This window comes from Chroicocephalus ridibundus, chromosome 5, assembly GCF_963924245.1.
Source record: "Chroicocephalus ridibundus chromosome 5, bChrRid1.1, whole genome shotgun sequence".
NCBI lineage: Eukaryota > Metazoa > Chordata > Aves > Charadriiformes > Laridae > Chroicocephalus > Chroicocephalus ridibundus.
In genome coordinates this window covers 20,768,417-20,790,246 of record NC_086288.1, presented here as the reverse complement: position 1 = coordinate 20,790,246, position 21,830 = coordinate 20,768,417, and the positions used below count along the sequence as shown (strand labels likewise).

At 41.0% G+C, this 21,830-nt stretch overlaps 1 protein-coding gene across 5 annotated transcripts in view; it reads right to left on the bottom strand.

Moving 5' to 3' along the window:
- LIN54 (lin-54 DREAM MuvB core complex component) overlaps positions 1-21,830 on the bottom strand; it is a 42,401-nt gene continuing 20,571 nt past the window's right edge. For 3 of the 5 annotated variants that reach the window (XM_063337287.1, XM_063337288.1, XM_063337289.1), the window contains exons 3-14: positions 18,754-18,874; positions 15,763-15,908; positions 14,113-14,271; positions 11,535-11,751; positions 10,733-10,806; positions 10,399-10,596; positions 8,482-8,573; positions 7,254-7,325; positions 4,634-4,736; positions 4,304-4,441; positions 3,404-3,606; positions 1-2,830 (exon numbers count right to left, since the gene is read on the bottom strand). In XM_063337287.1, the coding sequence (XP_063193357.1) occupies positions 2,629-2,830; positions 3,404-3,606; positions 4,304-4,441; positions 4,634-4,736; positions 7,254-7,325; positions 8,482-8,573; positions 10,399-10,596; positions 10,733-10,806; positions 11,535-11,751; positions 14,113-14,271; positions 15,763-15,908; positions 18,754-18,874 (1,725 nt within the window). In that variant the 3' untranslated portion in view covers positions 1-2,628. The remainder of the gene's footprint in view (positions 2,831-3,403; positions 3,607-4,303; positions 4,442-4,633; positions 4,737-7,253; positions 7,326-8,481; positions 8,574-10,398; positions 10,597-10,732; positions 10,807-11,534; positions 11,752-14,112; positions 14,272-15,762; positions 15,909-18,753; positions 18,875-21,830) is intronic. The other 2 variants (XM_063337290.1, XM_063337291.1) reach the window with 2 other exon arrangements.

Here is a 21,830-nt window from a genome sequence, read left to right as displayed (position 1 = left end):
TATTTTTCTTTGTGATTTATCTGACTGTTTTATTTGTACAATATAGAAAAGTGTATTCTTTGAATAGGTCTAGTAAATATAAATTTAATTTTTCTACTTTTAGATGTAAACACAACTAGAAAATGAACCCTTGCCCCATTCCCAATTATTTTTATGTAACTGGATGAACTTGACTGTAAATCTTGTCCAGCAGTTTGATGCAAATGGCTAAGGAAGTACAAAAACCAATTCACACATTCTATATCAGGGAGAGGGGAGAAAAGAATCCAAGCTTAATATTTGAGAAAGCTTGTTCAAAACAAAATAGAAGAACTAAGAGCATTTGATTGCACCTTGAAAGTCTTTACAAGCAAAATATTCTCAAGCAATGCCATCATACATAATTACAACTGTAATCTAAATTTCACAAGTGTTTTTGCACACTGTATATAAATACACATCACAAAAGGTGCTATTTAGAGTAAGACACGGAATATATACAAAATTAACATGGATTGAAATCTAAACAAAAGAAGGCATATTGCAATCTGTTTGAAAAATAACGTAAGTAGGTATTACTTTATTCACTTACACTAATTTACATTTATACAAATCTTACTGGACATACTATATTAGGTCACTAGAAGTAAACTGAATATCTGCACTATCTACATGTAAAGTTACTGCACTGATTTTTTAGTAAATCCAAGTCCTAATTATGAAAAAAAATGGCATTTACTTACATAAGAGGTGGATTCCCTTTTCAGAGATTTGCACAAACGTAGTTGCTATTTATGCTCAGGGAGATGTTAATAGCAGACAGGGCCCTTCGGACAGTGTCTGGCAGATCACATCTTTTCTGCAATGGCCACTCAACTGGCCTGCCACTGCTGCTGCCCGCCTCCCAAGCCCTTCGTGCCCCCAAGGCATTTTGAGGGGACACCAGAGAAGGGTCGAGGAGAAAGGGCCTTCCACTCAGTGCACAGGACTGTGAGGTGAAGACAGGAGTGGAAGCATCCTCCCATCCTATCGCCATCACACATGTAGGCACTTAGCTCTGCTGCTGGTTTGCCTAGTCCCTACCTTTCCCCAGCCTGGCCCTGCTAAAAAACCTGGAGGAAGAGCTCTGCTGCATTTCTCCGTATTTACAGTTTCACATGAGGAATACAAAATCATTTTTGGAAAACCTAGCTAGTTCAGGCTGCAGTGAGACAGGTAATAAAAATGCCTATGATTAAACATGGTTTTGACGTTCGTGGTAGGTAAGTAACCTACCAGCTTAATTTTGCAAACGTGTTTCACTATCAAAAATGTGATCTGAGATTGCCTGTAACAAATACTGAAAAAGTCCCCTGTCCTAGCCTGTACACAGCTATAGCTGATTCCCCCTGCCTTCCCGCTTTGTGCAAAAGGATCTGTGCATGTGTTTTGGTAGCAATCCTGATTCTGTGCTAGCATCCTCTCTGATCACAGTTCTCACAGTCACTCTAACCAACACTAAAAAAAACTTGCACCAAGTAAATTGTCAACATACAGGGAAGCAACATCCTGAAGACCCACAACCAGGCTGAACATGATCCCTACCTGCGTTTGCAAGTCGATTCAGATGCAGATTGTCCCGAGTTCTCATTAAGACAACTGTGATTCCACTGTCTCACGTGACCTCAGCTTCTCAGACTTAAAAACTTTTCCAGGGTTACAGCTTGATCCTAGAAAACACAATGGACTGCACAGCCCTACCTCCAGTGAGGGATTAGGCTGCTGCAGACCTCTGAAAAACTAAGCTTCACCTAAGCAACAGCATCCATCTGCTGCACACTTAGGTAACACTGTACACTTCGGTAACACTGCACACCGGGCAGACAGTCTGACATTGCGGTGTGGCTGCTCTTCCTCACTTCTGAGAACAGACCACTGTCTTAGCCTTCAAGTTCCAGCTTAAGAAACATCTGAGCTCTCAGCCACATTCCTATCAAAAAACTCCCCATTAATACCATTCGCCACTAAACTCCTTGAGCCCTGCTCCAGTGAGATTCTCCACCACTTGCCCAATGCTAAATCTGCAAGAAATCCCTCTGTATTATTGCCTGTCTCTTTCAGAGTGCTCCATGCGCTAAAGGAACATGCTGTGTCAGGTCCTACATACAAGTACTACCTTCCATTTAGATGCTAATTTTTACACACTTTTTTCAGAACTATCTTGCATCACTGATACCTCCTTATTATGGGCCTGTCGCAAAAAGTGTCACCTGGCTGTTGACATCACCTGTGCTTTGCTGTATGCACAACGTGATGCAACTCCATACACTGTAAATAACATATATCATAATAATTTATATATGCCCTTCAGGCAATTATTCTGGAGGAAAGGGGAGAACACATCTAATTTTTAAGAAACCTAAGGTAAAAGCTGTACATGGGGAAGAAGAATTGACCTTTAGGCATTGTCTGAAGTAGAAGAGGATTTAGCTAAGATTTAAAAGGCTCTACATCTTGTTATAAAAGATTTTCTTCTTTCAATCTTTAACAGATCAATTTACAACAAGCACCAAATTAACAAATATTATTAAATCCTCTATGCCAAACCAAAGTGTCCCTGTGCCTTAAGTGTTCTGTTCAGTCCGCTTTGTTGTGGCTCATGTGCACGAGTCAGCAGTTCATGGCACAAGGGTCACTTTTGGACTTCCCTGCAGAGTTAATAACTCTCATCAAACACCGTCCAAACTCCTCCAGGATCATGCGCTCTGCTGCAGCTTTTGACTTGCCCATCTTCTCTGCTTGCTCTGCCTGTGCGAGAAGGCATTCGCAGGTTGCATCAGCTACCTCCTTGGTTACAAACGTAAAGGGCAGCCTGAAACAAAGAAAGATTGACTTAGTCTCAGCGAAAACACACAAGGCACCTAACTCCAGGGTAGGGCAACTTTTTAGTACAAGGACCAATGAGATTTCATCTGTCCCACTGCTTCCAAGAGCCTTTAGACAACCAACGGGGAGTGGATAAGCCACAGTTAGTCAAATGAACTGGTGGGCCATTGTGCTTTGGTGCCTGCCTCCATTGATTTATATTTCGACATAGACTTTGAAATGCCCACCTACATAGAACAATTCTCCAGCTTTTACTCTAAGGGCAGCTCAAGGACTACATCCTCTCAGTAAATGAGACACTTGTACTCCATACTTTCTGTGAGCACATGGGCAACCATGAGAAGACGACACTTGGTTACGTGCTTGAACGCAGCTAACCTTGGCATACCCTAGGTTCCCCAGAAAGCACGGTTTTGTGAACAAAAAGCTCCATTCACCTGAGAGCTCCCGCTTCTACAGCTTACACAGATAATATTCAAAGGTGATAGGGACATACCTGTCACATACATCAGAAAAAACACGTTAGAAGCAACTGAAACAGGGTGCTGCATTAACTTACTTCCCACCACCGCTGCTGAGTGCTGGTGTTGGCCTTGTCAACAGATCTGAGATCTGTGAAGATAACTTGGTCTTTGCGGCAGTCTGCTGCTGGACTCTAACTTCTGCAGCATCTGCTAAATGCATCAATGTCTTTCGCTCAGGGCTTTCTTCAAAATTTTTACAGCCAATGCATTTGCATATGGAAGAACACATGATTTTTGCCTGAAAGAAACAAACAAAACATGAGAAACCTCTTGCAACCTTGACTCCCTTTATGTCAAGCCACAACAGAAAGGAGATTTCATTTTAATCTCTTATCAATTAGCCACTAGAAGAAACCCCCAAGTAGTATTCTTTCTAAATTCTCACCTCAAACTGAGATGCCTTCCCAGAATGTATACTTGAATTACATGCAAATCAATGGTTTCCCACTCATCCCCTTCCTCACCAACCTACTGTTTCTGGTGGAATTTAGGTGGTCAAGCTATAAGAGAGGTCAGTCTGCCACTGTCTCTGCATCCGCAGACTGATCAGTTAGCTGACAGAACAACCTTTCCTTCTGTCTTCCACAGACATGTGCTATCCCAGAGCACGTGTGCGACGCTGCTTCAACTCCCCCAGGGACTTGGTGCAGTAGATTTCTTTAGGAAATACTGCTCTTCAGTAAAGGACAAATCCAAGCCTGAGTTCAAAGTTGCTACATGGTTTAAAATTAAACTTATACAACTGACAACCAAAGTGATCAATTTTGCCACATATGTGGCTTTCTACATGCAAACTGCTGGAAGAAGAGATAATTTTATATCAATAGAAAGGAAGATAAAACATTATAAAAATACAAAGAGACAAAGCAAATCAAAGAAGTTGCAGCACTAAAGGGAAAAAGCCATTATCTTTAAGATGACATAATGCTTCATACCTCATAGCATTCGCAGTAGTTTTTGAGACATCCCGAGCGTTTACAGTTACACCCTTTGCTGTGTCTCCGATCTGATTCTCCTTCCTTTCCTTTCCCTATTTTGGGCTTGAATGCTTCAGGGTTTCTGTCAAGGCAGGCCTGTCAATGCAGACCCAAAGGGTCAGTCACTACATGCAGGGAGCAGGATTTAGAGGTGCAATAAAAGAACTTAAGCCTTGCAGATGTGGGGGGAGATCAGGGCATTATGCACCCACTCTGCCCTGCGCCATAGCTTCAGAAGACACAAACTAAATGGCTTTTATCCCGGGGGCAGGGGAAGAAGCCCCTCACCTTTATTGCTTTTTGCCTATCATTTTCGTGGTCCAGGTTGTTATAACAATTTGTACAGTTGCAGTTATTGCAGAATTCACCGTTTGCAAAACAATCACAATACCTGAAACAGAAGATGCAGAAGGCATTTGTAAACACGACCGTTACATTGGCTTTAGCACTGATGGCAGTAGCAGAAGTTCCTAGTCTGGCGATAAGCGCAGGCACCAATAAGGGTAAGGGTCACCCTGTGCTCAAGTCCATGTGTACTAGTGGTATCAATCTCATTGCAAGGCCTAAATTCTCTAGCACAGGTCTAGATGCTGTCTAAAGACGCGGGTATAGCTCAAGAGTGTCTGTCTGAGGTGATGTTTGCACAGCACAGGTCCCCAGAGCAGCAAGAGAAGCTAATTAGACTTTTTTCATGGAGTGACTCCTGGGTGGCTGAGCCATGTATTGAGGGCCAAGCTGCTGCAGCCACCTCATAGCCAGTTCCTGACCCAGCCAGTTCAAGTTAGCCTTCAGGAGCTCTCATATAGCTGAAACAAGAGGCAAGCAATTGGAGTACCAATCAACAGGCAAACTGACTAATACAGCAACAAGCCTTTTTTTGTTAGTTTTGACCATAAGCTGTTTGCAGCTGTGAATTGAGGCAGAGTTCACCAAAGCAGGGATAGAAGAATAGAAAAGGAATAACACCTCATAGGCTTTGAAGCACAGGTAACCAGGGAAAGGATATGAATGAGGGTAAAGCTATGGTTATCAGAGACTTTTCTTTAAAGGGACAAGTACGCGAATAAAAAGCAGCAAAACATAGACAGGAAAAGCCAATCACATTGCCATGCCTCTTATGTATCTCTGCTACCTCCCAACAGAAACAAAATCTCGCCACCCCACAGGTCTGATACATGGAAGCACCACATTCATCCCCAGCTCAAACACAGCTTTGGGCCACGACAAACTCTGTCATGTTTCAATGCTTCCAGTACCACCTCCAGCTATAGCTGATGGAAACTGCTGGTCCTCTTCAGTTGCTTTTCAAATCCCACTAGGAGTGTATGTTCATTTTGAGGAGCCTAAACCCCTTGCAAAACTGGCTTCCTGCGGCTTGCCCAGGGTAACACTACAAGAACTAGATTATGGCTGCACTGGAGTCCACTACAACCCTTTATCTGATTGAATTGCATTTTGGTACTTTTTAGCATCCTGAATGGTCCCAGGGACAAACTCCATCAAAAGCTTTTAGAACCTGCAATAGCTCTCCTTTCTGTCCTGTTTAGAATTCAGTAGTGGAACAGTTCTAGTTTCTAAAACAAAGAGCACCAGCATCAACCCAGAGCATCAGTGAGCAAATAACTTCTTCAAGGTCTCTTCTTTGTAGAGTAGGCTATGTGCCTACCTTCAATATTCATTTCAACATTTCATTCAAAAAGCAACTCCTCTTCCAGATGGGAAAAAGTTCTACTAGCGAGAAAGCACCTTTGCCAGAGTGAATTAGCCATTTGCTCTGCACCAATGCCTAGCAACTTAAAGATATAATTACAGAAGTTTACAGGAAAAAATTGTTTCCAAACAGCATTCTGAAGGTGCAAAGCATCACTAGCGATGCCATTATTCTCCTGGGATTTCTAGAGCTTTTAGGCACCAAAGACTAAAATAAGTGGAAAACCCTAAGCATCTAACATACATTTGGCACTAGGAAGTCAGTCATGTATATTGCAAAACATCTGAAAAAACAGCTACGCATCTCCCCATTTACCATGTCTTCTGTGCAACAGACAATTTTGAGGCAGGAAGCCCAGAGCACACCTCCCCACATAGAGGTGGAGTGCATTACACAAAAAGAAACCCAAGCCAAGAAGTTTAAATACACTTCACTTGGGTTCAGATACTGTTGCATCACTTTGCCTTTGAGTAGCACACCAGCAATTTCCTCCTTTTGGAAATTGTCTAGGGTTCAGAGAACCACAGATTAATTTCAGTATCTCCTCCTGTTACGATCCTCCCTCCCCCCTCCAAAAAAAAATTAATTAAAAAAAAAAAAAAAAAAAAAAAATCGGTAAACCGACTTTGCCTCAAGTTAAAGAAACGTAGAATCTCCTCAGCTTAAAATGCTTTTATGTCAAATTCTTACAAAGACACTGAATGGAATAGCAAAATATCTCATGAGGATGAGTAAGACTCCCACCTATCAGTGAAGAATCACTTGTCTATTCAGTCACTGCAGAAAAATTGGTCTGTATATCTTTTCTTAAGTACTTTATACAGCATGGTATTACTGATGCACTTCCCCAAAGTACAGTAGATGCCCACTGCTGATACCATGGCATCTCATTTCACTCATAGCAACAACAACACAACTACAGCTGCTGAGTGGAATTGGCTCCACCACACAACAAGGCTGCAAAGTTAGAAATGTATAAAATGTTAGGGTCCATATACCTCACAAGAGTTGCAAAGTTACACAGGCATTGCAACATCTCCACCAATATCAACAGCAACTTTAAATTAGCATCTAGACATAACATTTCTGACGTACTTAAAAACATGATATTCTAATACTTGGCATAAATTTATGATGTCAAAAATAAGACTTAGAAAAAACCAACCAACCAAAAAACCCAAACCAAGCTGTACTTACAATTTCAAACACAGAGATTTAGTACAATTACAAGGCTTCCTGGGGCGGTTTGCAGATTCAGAAGGAATTATTCTGTGGGGGGGAAAAATGCATTTATATACAAGCACACTGTTTTAAATTCAAGTAAATAGCTCATAATAAAAACTTTGGAAAAAATCTCTATATTCCCCTTGCATTAGGTTTTTGGCTGACTTCATTTAAGAAACTATTATATATAGCGCCTTTCCAACAGAGAAAGACCTGGGTTATTTTCTGCAAATCTGGCTGCATGCCTACAGTAGAAATGAGGCTTAAAGCTGGAGGAAGCATCATAACTGGAAACTGGTATCAGGGAAAGTTTCCCCAGAACGTCTCTGCATGCAGGGGGACTAGATCCAACCAATGTTTGCACACCATGATTGTGCCTTTCCTTTTGTTCTAGTTGGAATTTAAAAAAAAAAAACCCACAAAAAAACCCCAAAAACCAAAAGGGCTCTGGAATAATGGGAAAGCAAGCCAAAACATGGTATTCAGTTTATAGATAAATTTTATATCAGACAGAGTCTTTAGATGCTCTTAAAACTCGGATTTTGTGTCACTAATCGCTTTCGATGAGATTCGTTCCATCCCTATCCAGCAATTTCTGCACGTAATACCAGGGAGATTAAATCAAACCCATTTGTTTGAATAGCTGCATCTGGATTTGGGATTAGTTTGTATCAGTTGAGGTTGCAGCAACAAAAAGCACCTTGGCATTTACAATTTCCAGCAAACGACAGCACAAAAGGACTGTGCAGAACAGCTAAGCCTGCTGGATTGGGAAAACGAAAAATAATACCTTAGCTGTTATTTTCACTCTTAAAGGAAAAATACAAGACTGAAAAAAAACAAAGCCTCCTATCCTCCAGCACCTCTTTCCAGCAACATTGAGAAATATTTCAGGCCTGTAGCTCCCAGGTGCTGATGCAAAATGAAGAATGAGCAACAGGGAGCTTTCAGGTCAACTTCCTGCTACACAAGTTCAAAAAACAGAAAGGAAAACACACCTTTGATCACGAGATTGGCTCAACTGTCAGACAGACCCATGTCCTTTAGTCAGAGGTAATTACTACACCCTAGTATACTTGATTTTCTTGGAAAATCCCTTAAACCAAACTTCAACACCTCAGCTCCCCCACTCAGCAGCCTATACTGCAGGGGTTTCCTTTGTGGTTTTGGTTGGTTTTTTTTCACCCTCCAAAACACTCACCCATTGAATGGTAGCCGTGCTTGGGACTGGATGCTAGATGTCCCTGTAAAGCCAGTGTTGCTTGCTATAGATACATATGATGACTGTTGTAGCTAACAAAACAAAAAGGTTAATGTGTAACATAAAAGAAATTGCAGTATATACAAGAGTATGTGTAGCTAATCTTTTAATTAGCTGTCCAGACGTCGTTATAAAAACAATATGCTTGCAAGCACAGCTTTAAACATTTGTAGAACTTGGACCAGGAAGCATAAACTTAGCATAAAAACATTATTTTAGATGATATTTTTGTTCGCTATTACAGTGTCTACAGACAACACAGAAACGTTCAGACCACAAACAGTTCCAGCTCCTAAAGTCATGCTCATTTTCCCCCTTCTTTTCTGAAGCAACTCTGCCCCAATACAGCAGGATTGCTTCCTGCACAAATTAGTAGCTTCCTTCATACACAAGCCACTTATTACGGAATTAAATAAAAGCAAGTAAAATGATTTACATTCCAACTTTTCTGCATATCTGGACCCACAGTTTGGTTTTCACATTAAAAAAACAAAACCTCTTAAGAACCTGCCAAACAACACTGTTTTGGGCTACCTTCTTTTCTATTACCTACACACAGCCATTTTCTCCTGCTGGGACAGCTTCTGAAGACAGATTGGCACTAAACAAGATGTGGACCTAGGCCAGGCAAGAGGGTACAGATTGTGTGTGGAACACAACCTCTGAGAGGAGGTCCAACAAATAGTATTCTTTAGTTTAAGGTAAGATTTGTGGAAGTGGACTGGAAGGACACAGTAAAGAGTCTTCAGAGCCAAACTGCAACTGTGACAAATCAGAAGGGAATCAGCAGTGAGGTTAGCAGCAGTAATGCCATAAGCTGACAGAGTCCTTGTTTGTACAGACTGGATGGTCAGCCTTCAGCAGAAGGTTTCATTTATTCTCCTTTTCATTCTGAATATTGGTCAGATCTTGATAAAGAACAAAAAACTAATCCCTAGACCTAGGCTGGTGTGAGCGGTACCCCCTGTTCCTGACACCTGGTGATGTGGTTAACATAACACCACTTTATAATGCAAGCAGCCATTCTCTGTAACCAAGAAGGTCACATATTCATTCCTTTTCCCCTCATTATCAGGCCCTGAAGGTCCTGTGAACCAAGTAGACAAACCAAACAGATTTCTTCTTCCCCTCACTACCAGCCTCAAGATTCCTGGGCACCAGGCCAATTACTCACTTCCTTACTGGCCGTGAGTGTCTCGGGCACCCAGACAACCAGGTAGTGGTGATGACCCTGTCACAGAACAAGGGAAGCATAACGGCACACATAGCACCGTAATCAAGAAGTTACAAGCCTTAAATGAGGAATTTGGATCAGAACTGCTGCTGGACATTGAGACCCGTAACACCCTGGTAGCCAAGGACACCTCCACTGACATCTGCTTCCTCTGAGGATTGAGTGACTTGTATTCTTTTTTATGATTTTCAAGTCCAGATTATGATTGTTATATTGATAAAGCAAACCACGTATTAAGATCTGACCTGATGTGCAGATGGTTTAGGTGATCAGAAATTCTAAGTTAAGATCTAAGGGATTAGAAATTATAAGTTAAGGTATATTATAAATTCTGTACTACATTACTTATAAAAACCATACTACGCTGATTCTGCATATAGAAATCCTGTGCTATTCCGATTATAAATTCTATGCTATACTAATAAAAAAAATCCTGTTAAGAAAATAAAACTTTAATTGTAATTCTGATTTAGCGCCATCATCATTCTGTCAAGGTTCCCTAAAAGAAACTGTCTGTCCCTTTAGTGTAAGGTGACAGTTTGGGGAGCAAGAATCTTTAAGAGGAAGGCAGTATGCTCCACAACAGCACTACTTCTTTATTTATCTCTGGGTTAACACCGTACCTGTGTGACATACTGAGCTGGAAGGACTGCATACCCGACATTTCCTGTGCCAGGTGCTGGTGCCAGTACAGTACCCGGTGGGAGGTTGGTGAGGTTGGGCTGTATCTGTGGCAGTGGAGTGGCTGGCATAATAAGTCTTTGTTGGGGCTGACTAGTAGTAACTATCTGGGAAGTTGGGTTGATTGGTTTGGGCACTACCTGGAGAAAAAAAAAAGAGGTCTTTATGAAATCATTGTTTTTTTTGATTCAAAATTTTATTAAACTGCTAAAACCAGACTTTTTTTCCCCATCCAGCCAAAATAAGTCAGGAATATGCCTTTTACATTTATCTCACCTGTTTCACAGTCTGTGCTGGCACTATGGGAACAGACATCCGCACTGGGGTCGCGTTCACCACTACTGGCTTTGCTAGTATCAAGAAACAACATCATGTTAACACACATTATTCACTCAGAGTCCACAGTTCAGTCCTCCAAACTTTCACATGTGCATAACACAAAGGTACTTAACAGCATAACTATGCACTGAGATTAACTGACGAAACTCATAGCACTTAACACACTTATGTCTAAAGAGCACCCCTGCAAACAGGTATTTGGCACAAGAGTGTGTGTACACACTTCACAGCAATGGCTTAAAAACCAGCTTGGATGCAGAGCTCCTCTGGACACTGGATCTCCCCTGGCAAGAGGAGAATACAAAAACAACAGCTTGGTTTGAAATCTTTTATTCCATCACAGCTCCAGAAAGCGCAGACAGAAACCAGCAGAAACATCTGGTGCTTCTAAAGCATTTTACATGGAAGGATCTTCATATTGCAGGAATTCTGGCAATATGTTTGTGGGCTGTCCTGGGTTCACACTTTTTATACAGAGGATCTGGTACTTGCCGTGAGTCACCCACAAAGCTGGTAAACTAGGGAAAAGCAACATAAAATGCTCCAAAGATTCAGGCTCAATTACAGAGCAATCTTACACAGAGGAGCATTTCCACATACAAACCAGAAGTAACAACACAATATGGAATTTATAGGATTCTACCACAAAACCAAGTATATCTGGCATCTCTATTATGTACTCATTTTAATCCTTACAAAAAAAAAAAAAAAACAAGAAAAAAAAACAAGAAAAACTTACCCTGTTGAAGAGGCTGTGTATTCGTACTGTGATTTTGACTGGCTGATTGGGTTGAACTATTGGCTGTTGTGGCAGTAACGAGTCTGACATAATGGAACTTGCTTCCAGGTACCTGAATCTGCTGAACATTGGGTGCAGTTGCCAAGGGAATAATTGTCTTGAACTGAGATGTACCCACTCCTCCTACAGTAATGGTCTGCACTGCTGATTTCACAGCCTGTTAAGCCAACACAGACAGCACAAAGTTATTTGTACAAAGGCAGAAAGAACATCAGCGTGTTTATTCCTCAATTTGTTAGCGAGCAACTCTTCAATCCATTTGTATCCTTGAGAAGCATGTCAGTTATCCCCATTTTCTCTTTCAAAAGTAAAACAGATGCAAAGAGATTAAATGCCTCTCAACAGCTCAGAGCAAACTCAGTTCCATTTTCAATGCTCAACACCAAACACCAGAGCAAACTAACACTTACATGAGCAGAGTGACTCGGCCCACTTCCCCAGATACAACATTTGCCAAAAACTACCTCAGGTGACTACAGAGAACATTGCTCAGTTTGTATTCAAAATCAAGCAATGAACAAACCTAAAAGTATTCCTGCTAATAAAAACACATGGTAAGAACTTGCAGAACTGTTTGTGCTGGACTGGGGTAGGATTTATCTCTGCATGTACTGATATGTCCTATTAAGACAGTTTGCAACTAATACACAGAAATTACTGTGCAGCCCTTGAGAAGGAAATGGAACAGAATCCATAAACTGATAGCTGAAGACATAAGAGGGCACAAGCTGAGAAATGAAAGAAGCAAGAGCAATGAACAGTAGCAAACCAAACGTATTAAGAAAAAAAGGAAAAGGGGGAAAGAGAGGGAGTTTGGCAGACCTGTGTTACCTCACAGCTGGAATAACAGTACATCTTGAATTTGCAAGACTTCATCTTTCCAATTTCTTTCAAGCTACAAACTGATAACAAGCAAGTGTTTATTTTATTTATACACATTCGTAAGTCTACCAGTTTGATAATGGCCTCTTCTTCCAGCCTTGCTGACAACCTCGAACCTTGGTTTATTCGTCCTTTTTCTCCTTCCATCTATCTTCTTTCTGAGCTCAGCTTTTTATTCTCAGTATCTTTTAACATTGACATTAAACGTATCATTGTTCTTGGCATTAAGTTTTAATATTAAATTTGGTTGATAGCATGATGTGACTTCTTATTAGAACATTTTCCCAACTCCCCAGCTTTCAGCAACTACACAAATGAAATCTCAATTTGCACTTATTTAAGTGGAAATATAAGCCCAGTCTTTTAAAAGAAGGTGTTTTCTTGGGATTATTTTTTTTTAATATACTGAGACCTCAGCAACCCAGAGCAATTCAAAATAAGCTCTATCTGCAAGCACAGACACAGCCTAAGTGTTGTCACAGGGAGACCAGCATGAGCAAAGATCCTTCTAGCACACAAATTAGTGGCTGCCATCCAAGAACAACTGGGAAAATTGTAAGATTCAAGTGACAGTTCCTCTAAGGACATGTTCTTGAGCCCAGTGAAGACAGGTGAAACCCCTGTATTGAGTTAGATAGCTTTGGATCAGAACTTAGTATGTACACCACACAGCCATCTCCATTTTGTCACTTAGTATGATTGCATTCGAGTGATTTAACCTTTTAACGACTGTCTCAGGAAGACAACTAAGAAGACAACTTTGCCAGTTTTACTCAGGGGGGTGTGGGGGGGATCAAATCAAATCACGCTGGTGTCCATATATCCATATCAGCTTTCCAATTATCACCTGTATCAGTAAGACGAGACTGGCAAATATGTCCGAGTCTCTGGTCTCATGCTGTACATGCAGCTGTGTCCACTCCCTGCTATATGCACTCTGGCTATTTACACTCACACGCATCCCTTCACGTTTGCCAAAACAGGAATACAGACATTAAGATAGAAAAAGATTCACTTAAGATTACAAAAGAGAAAAAAAGTAAGAACTGTATTTTGTAAGACAGATCAGTTTTGTCCTGTCATTCATTAATGCAAATCAATTTATCAAAGCTATTACGGAACCCCCTGCTATTTTTCTAGAAATGAGACACAGGAAATCAATGATTTCTAATTCTGCAGGTCTCTGACCATGGTGTCTTGCTTATGCAGACCTCTACCACAAGAATATGAATTCCATTGTTGCAAACCTTAGGAACACCTGCAGCCCTAGTCAGTGGCCTAGAAACAGTGGTAGAAAAGATAGAACCACACAAAGAACTCTTCCTTGTGTCATAAGCAGCCTTTCAGATGACTTGGGAGATTCAGTATGCAGAGACAAGAACTTGCACCAAGTGGGGCTTTGCAAGTTGGAAAGCTGCTTTCTAACAGCATGCCCTTTTATGGGCTTGCAATGGTTTGCACTCCTCGATTGGAGAAGTGCATGCTCCTCAGGGCAATGCTTTTGCCAATTCTTAAGCAGACACCTTTATAACAACACCTTGGGACTGACCACTGCCCATTTGCGGTTCAACACTCCAGTTTTCCGCAAGTGATGAGACAGAGACACACTAGAAGACAAAGGAAAGTCAGTCTGTACCTGGGCGGTTGTGTGGTTGACTATAGCCTTCCCAGGGGAGGAGGGTGCTGACTGCTGCACTGTGAGGATCTGCTGTCCTAACGCTACATTCAGTGGGACGCCCACCGTCTTCTGGGGGGAGTTGGGAGGCTGGGAGGCCACTGACACCACTGTTAGCTGCTTGGCAAAACAAAGAAGCAGTTTAAATCTCTGTGCAGGATACAAGACCCTGTACATATACATTTCTCCTTCTCATGAAAGTACAGTTCTCCATCAGTACAAAGAGTTCTTCCTGCGAACAAGGGTGCTGTATTTAATCACAACTCACATGGGTCCGACCATGCAACAGCAGCACATAGACACGTTAGAAATTTCAAGGCATTGCTGGTTTCCAGCACCAAAAGGCCCCTGCAGAAAGATAGCACTGCTTCTGTTTTTTTTTTTTTAAAGGAAGCTGACGCTATTGTCCATTGTCAGGATGGATTTTCTGAATAACAGCTTTATAATCAGTCCCATGACTGTTTCATCATAAATGGAAATTCTAAAGGAGATCTGTGGGGAAAAAAAAAAATCTCACCTTACACTACCGATTCAGCCAAAGTATAAAAATGTCAGTATTTTCAAATCTAGTTTCCAGATTCCCATAGAGAACCAGTCTTCTGATTGCATTTCTGCAGAGTGCAATGTTTGAGTACTTTATTCTGTGTAGCCGCAGTCCTTCCAAGGTTGGTTTTCTACTTTTTATTCTAAAAATCCTTTATGTTTTAAGGAAACTCCCAATTTTTGAAAACATTTGCTTTTAAAAGATACTTAGAACTACTTATCTACAGTAAATTCAACATGTAACCCTAAGGAGTCTTTTCACCCCCACTCACTGTTAATTTTGATTATTTTTTTTTTTTTTACTTCTTCCTCATGTTGCTTCTCTCACTAATAATTCTCAAACAGAAGCCCTTCATTCCATTTCTATAACACTACACAGCTAAAGCACAGCCAAACTAAGAGAATTCTTTACTCTTAAGCCAGTTTTTATACTGATATTTAGTTTGCATGCACTATGCCTGTCGCTCCCCCCCAATTCTTATTTTCTCCAGACAATTTTATCAAGTCTAAAAATACAAGTGTCACCATGGCACTCATCTCTAATGCAGCTTGCATTGGATGAGTTAGCTTTTCTACGTATTGCCCACCTGTGCCAATCTCCAGCTCTGTATTTGTCAAGGACCATTGCAAATCTCATTTACTTCAGATGGGATTAGGGAAGACTAAATTATCTATGCAGTGGCAGGCAATGGTTAATAAGTGCTGACCTATTAGCATCATTGAGGTCTCCTCTTAAACAGTCTGTTAATGTTTTATGGAGGCATTAAAAAAAATACTGTTTGAGCACTTGGCTAAGAGAGAACAGCTGCTCTTGGAATGGATGCTTAGGGAATGGCAAGAAATCGCAGGAATGGGGAACTAATGCAGTAATGCATATTTACTTAAAACCACAGTAAGGGAGCCAATTGCAAAAATTCTAGCTTAGGCCATTACCATAGAGCATCGTGATGTGCAATGGAGACTCTGGAGCAGTGGGATCATAAACAGCTTGTAGCAAAGACACAGGGAGCTCCATTCAGACCACTGCGCAGGAGGGACAGAAGGCTGCAGCCAAAATCAGGTCCTTACCTTATTAGGGGATTTGAGTGGCGAGATAGCTATTTTATTCGGTGTCTGTTGTGTTGTTGTACTCAGAGATGATCCAATGACTCCACTGTCAGAGATCGTTATTGTCTTTGGTGGTGTTCCTGGAGCAGACTGTGAAAGAACCCTACCTATAAACAATGAAAATACCATCAGCTCCAGTTATGTCTGTTTACTTCAACTTTTAAAGCAAAGTTTTCTCTGCATATTCTGCAATTGATCCCTACTTCTGAGCGTGTATTACCTGGTAGGAAGGACATTGGCATTTTTTAAGTTAGTTTTAGCAACAAAGAAGAAAATAATTTGTCATTATTGCAAATAAAAAGACAGTTCACTGTGGCTTAAAAAAGCCAAAATGTACGTTGAGCCTTCCTTGACATTCAACTGAAAATTCTTTAAAGCTAGGACAGCATCCTGAGGCATGCAGCCCTCCAATATACCTGTGCTGCGCACAAACATCCAGCCAGCTGGCAGTTTCCTAGGAATTCCCTGGGCTGCTGCCCATGTGCAGAGAAACTGAGCACCTGTGGGGAGCTACTTCCTTTTAAAACCTCAGTCATCAGAAACAAGCTATGTTACAGTGACCAAGAAAAAGGTGTTTGGTCTGTCTACACTCAACTCTAAGGTGTTTTTCTTCATTTTGTTGGTGGTTGTTTTTCTTCACTGCCTAACAGACCATACGACACTCTCATGAAAATATGAGTGGTAGTGTAATTCCACTATCTGCTTTTACAATGGCAAAAAAGGTTAAACATCAAAACCAGCAGCTCCAAATCATGAAATCAGTATTTGGAATATTGCAGAACTCCCATATTGGAAAACAGACTTTTCTTTTTTTCATACTTTTAAGATTCTTTCCAAAGAGTGCTGCGTTCCTCTGCTGCACTTTTGTTCAGAAATTAATTTCTGTTATTGCTTCTGTCACCCGTTCTCTTCATACTACGTTTATAAAAATAAGCAATAAACACCAGCTTTTCCATCCGAAACCTACTACTGGTGCGACAATTAAACCAACTGGAACTAACAAGAAAAAGCACCATCCTCATGGAAAGCTGCCTTCCTCTGAGGTCCACGTGCTCTAAAATAACCTTCACTTTTGTGCAGCCTAAGTAACAGCACAGATAGTTGCCAGCAGTTGCTAAAGCCACGTGCAACCTGAAAAATGTCAGAGTCTGTGGGAATTTTACCATCTACAGCATTCAATGCTTTAAATTTGTGGGTTTTTTTCCTGATGACAGCTTTAACTTTCTCACTACATCCCCTCTGCCTCTCTTGGCATCAGCTTCCTAAACAGAATGTGGCTGCTTATATTGACAAGTCCTTCAAATTTACATCTCCCACCTAGTTTGCAGAAATTCCCAGGCAATTAGAAATATTTATCAGATTCAGAAAAACACACATTAAAAAAAATATCAAAACACAACACACAAATGTTACACCTTCCCCAACGTGATGCCAGCCTCTCAAAGCTGGCAAGCTGTGCTGGCTGTTTGGGATGGCAAGCAGAAAGGCAGATGTTTAAAAAGATTTCCCTCTCAATTACAGAAGCGTCTTCACCTCCCAGTGATGCTTCTCGCACAGGCTCAGGACAGGTACTCTTGATTTTCCAATATATCAATTTAAAAGCTGGAATTTTGTAACATATCTGCTTTTCAATATTATGCAGGTATACTTTGACTTGGTCATTTCTCTTCACTCTGGAGGCAGCAAACTTAAAACCAAGCTCTTGTTAGTATTATTTTTGTTGTGCTTCCTTACTGTTTACCAATTTTCCTGTATTGCCAGATGAAAATGTAATGCAGCTTCAAGTGCCTCATTTTGTTTTTTAATGGTTTTGAGGTGTTTTTTTTTGTTTGGTTGGTTTGTGTTTTTGAACACACAAACAGCTTACTTCAAATATTTATAAATATAGTGAAGAAGTCTTGTTATTCACAGGTCTGTACATTTGGTGGGGAATTGTTTGAGAAAGTGGAAAAACTGGGGAGTGGGATGGGGAATCCCTCTTTCACCTGAAACATAAGCCGGGCTTCAAGGACTCAAGGAAAAGATTATGTTTCAGTTACTTGCCACCCACTTGTATCTATCAAAGTTTGGAATACAGGAGACAGTTGCATTCTTTTTAAAACCAGCTCAAGTCCCAGTTCTGTAAAGGCTTAACACATTTGTTTAAATACGTGGAAAAGATTTTAGGCCTACTTGGGTTGGTCAATCTGGAAGCAGTTGAAGACATCCTTCCAAGCTCTGAAGATGACTCTGGCTTCCTACATTTGTCCTTTTGATAATTTACGTGTCTCAGATGTTAGTTGCATGCATGCAATGATGCGTTTAGCAAGGGACACATTAGTCCCACTGCCATAATAAACAAACAATTACACTGTGGGTTTTTTCTTTAATTATTTTCTTAAAGGACACAAACATAGATTTTTTTTTCCAGAGACAAACCTTTATTTGCCTTAATTACTTTCTTAAGGCTCCTCTGCAATGATTATTTTTGAAGTAGGTGAGCAACTTAACAGAAAGAAGACAATTTATTCACATTTTTTCCTGTTATCTGGATGTATTACATTTAAGTCCAAATATAAGCAGATCAAAGTAATACAAAAGCATATGTCTCCTTTTCCCCCTATGTGTTTATATAAGGTATCTACAAGTACTTTCTGTTTATTGAGTGGCCTCTGTCTGTGAGGTATTTTTTTCTCCTCCTTAAAATCCAGAAAACAAAAGCAGTAAAAGCAAAATGATCAAACTCTACAAATCACAAAGATAATTCTAAATGAGCAAAGTGTAAAGGTACCAACAACTGCATTTATCTGCTTCTACCCACAAAATACCCTGCTGATTTCTTTTTTTCAATTCCTTGAGGCACTCCAACAGAAACCACAGTAAAATCATCAAAACAGAAAAATTTCTACAGTCACCATCTCTTTAAACAGCCTCTAAAAAACGGTAAAGCAAAACAAGTCAGAGTAGTACAACCTGCAATGACTGGTGACACTTGAGTGGTCTGCCCTGTAACAGCTTTGCTGTTGACGGGTTTTGCAAAGATTAGCTTGGTGATCACCGGGCCAGAAGTTGGGGTTCGCGTCTTCTTCGCAATCTGAAACATGGAGGAAAAAAGATCTAAAGTAACTCAAGCATTTTGGATCTAAATTGTTGTATTAAGTACATTAGAAAATAAGAAGGGCAATGTTTGCCCACATAATTAGAAGAATAATTGCTTCTCACGTTTCACCTCCGCTTCTCACTATGGAGAGAACTAGGATATCATCCATGCAACTTGAGAAAACCAGCCACCAAAGCAGGATAGCGAAATCGCTTACAGCTTTTTTGTATGATATCTCTCTGCGCAAACATACCTCATCTTCAAGATGCTGAAATTATTTCTTACATGCTGTTGGTCTATATAGAAATGTTAAAATTAAATGCACAACTCTCAACATTTGAAGCTTTAAAAAAAGTAACATATCTGTTTGTCAGACAATCAAGACAAAACTTGTTCCTCGAGTGATTTAAATGACAACTACTGCTCTGAAATATCTCTTGACCTCTTCTGACATAGCAACACACTTTTACCCTGCAAATGAGGAAACAGCCTTCTGCAACAGTTCTCAAAAAGGCTGTGGATCATCAGTCCTTGAAAGTATTGGGTACTCACTAGCCAAGAAGAACAAATCTGTTGGCTACATCCAGGTACAAGGGGATGTTTTTTTCCTTCTCTGATCCAGTCTCCTGAAACACAGCTGGACCAGGAACATGCAGATGCAATTCGATGAGACCGATCACTTCAGCTTGAAGTTTTTATAAGCAGGGTTTTAGAGTCTTAATCAGGACTTTTTCCCCTTTTCCACTCTGACAGAAGTTAACTACCAGATGCATTTATCCTAATAGTTGCTATACACCGGAATCTAGCTGGTGAACAGTTCAATTAAGAGGCTGACTTCTTTCAAAGACTATTTTAACCTGTCGACTGCAGAGGCTACCTGCAGATGCGGACCATCACTAGAATCTTCCCTGAGTTCAAGTGCGCACACTGGAAGGCATTACTGAAGCTCTTACACTTACCCACCCCACAGGTCAGGCCTGTACTACCTGTCCTCCACCACACGTGCCCAGCCACATCCCATGGGCACCAGCCACCAATTCCAGCAGTACCAGCGAGGCACAACATTGGCATCCACGTGGGGAGCCACCACTCAAAGATGCAGAACCACCTTTGTTACTCAAGTAGCTAATTGGAGAAATCTCACTGATGTGTAAAGATACAGAGATGACAGCTACTTTTAACAGCCTGAGAACATTGTGAGTGCTTAAACGAAGCAACTGAGTAGGCTGGATGTTATGGTTTCCTACACAAAACCCTATTTATATAATTTGCTGACTGAAAACACCTCCTTTACAGTAGAGTAACACCAAAACATTCAAAGTATTCAGTAGCACATAATAAATTCCCCAGCTGCCCTGCAAAGAGCACGCGTGAGGCTCTTTCAGCTCCCAGCAGCACACATATAGCACGGCTGGGGAAGCTGGAGCTCACCCTGGCTATGGCACTGGAGCCCTCCAGCCTCTCATGGAAAGCAAATGCTGCCTCTGCATGCCTAAGCTGTAACCAGCCACGGGAAGCCAGCCATGAGCAGCTCTGACACCAGGCAGTGCCTGAAAACAGACCTCATTTAAAGGAAGCCATGCATTGCCCCACAGTTATAGTACAAGTGTTCCTCAGAGGAAACCTCTGCCTCAGACCATCAGCAGGTAAAGGTCACTTGCCAAAATATGCTGCACCCAGGCCTCATTAGCTGCTTTACAGGTGGCATACAATAGTCAAGGCTTAAAATGAAACTGAGAATAAGAAAAAGCCTGCTCCTTTTGGAGATATATTACTTAAAACTTTGAAACATAAGTTGTTTGAAGAAGGATGCTTCATTCACAGCCCAGTTTGCAAATTTAAGTCGAAGCCATTTTAACATTTTAGGGATGCAGTTCTCTCAGCACATAAACAGCTGACAGATGAGCAGGCCTTTTATCAGTAAATTTTTTTGTTAGTTTGCACACATTTTAATTTCTGATAAATACCCTGCATTTCATGTGCTTGATTTGAGATTTCTGTTCTGCTGAAATTAATCTTACCCTGCTATAAGGTATTACTGTAACTCACCTGCTATTGCTTTTACTCTCTGAAGCGAGGGCAAAGTCTGGCTCAGAATGTGATCAACATCCAACACCAACAGCCAGCTCTGGACAACAGCAGTCATTTCCCAGTAACAGTCAATAAGTGTGCTCAGATAACTTACACGAATACATTTAAAATACTAGCTACCTGTTAACATGAAGTATTTCAGAAAAAACGTGAAAATCCCAAACCAATAGCTGGTCAACACAAGTAGCCCTGCTTCCCTCAGACTCAACTTGCAATATCCTTCTCAGATAAATTCCCCCTTGCTTTTTGGGTGAACTGTTTGTCTACAAACAAGGAAGTCTAACAAACGAGTGAATCCCTTCAGGGCTTAGGAAACATGGCAAAGCTCAAATATGGTTGGTTATAGGTGAAGAACAGCCCTTGGCCCCCAACTGCAGGCAATGCACTTCTGCTCTTACTTGCTGCCAAGCAAGCCTTTCTGAGGTTTTTGCCATTGGAGCTGATAACCCCAGCTACCTGTGACAGCCTTCTAGGCAGCAGTGGGAGCCTTGCTAGCCGTTTCAGTAGAGACTGGAGAAGGCAGAGGAAATAATCAAGATGACAGACTGCCTCTTTGACGCTTCAGAAAGAGCAAGTTCTCTGGAGCCCTCTGCCATTGCCTGTACTGATCACCAGAAGCTTAACATTATTCCTCTGCCTATGCAAGCTAAGCATGCTCTCTGCAAGTTACTTTGAATTAGACTGCAAAAATATTTCCTGGGGCAACACGCTCTTTTGTAAGAAAATTATTATATTTAGAAGCACACACCAACCTTCTTCCCCCTACAGAAGTAAAGAGATTTATCTGCAAGCATCTTTAACTACAGGGTCAATTTGTGTCTTCCTAAGCACTCTCCACTAAACAAGATGAATTAGCAAG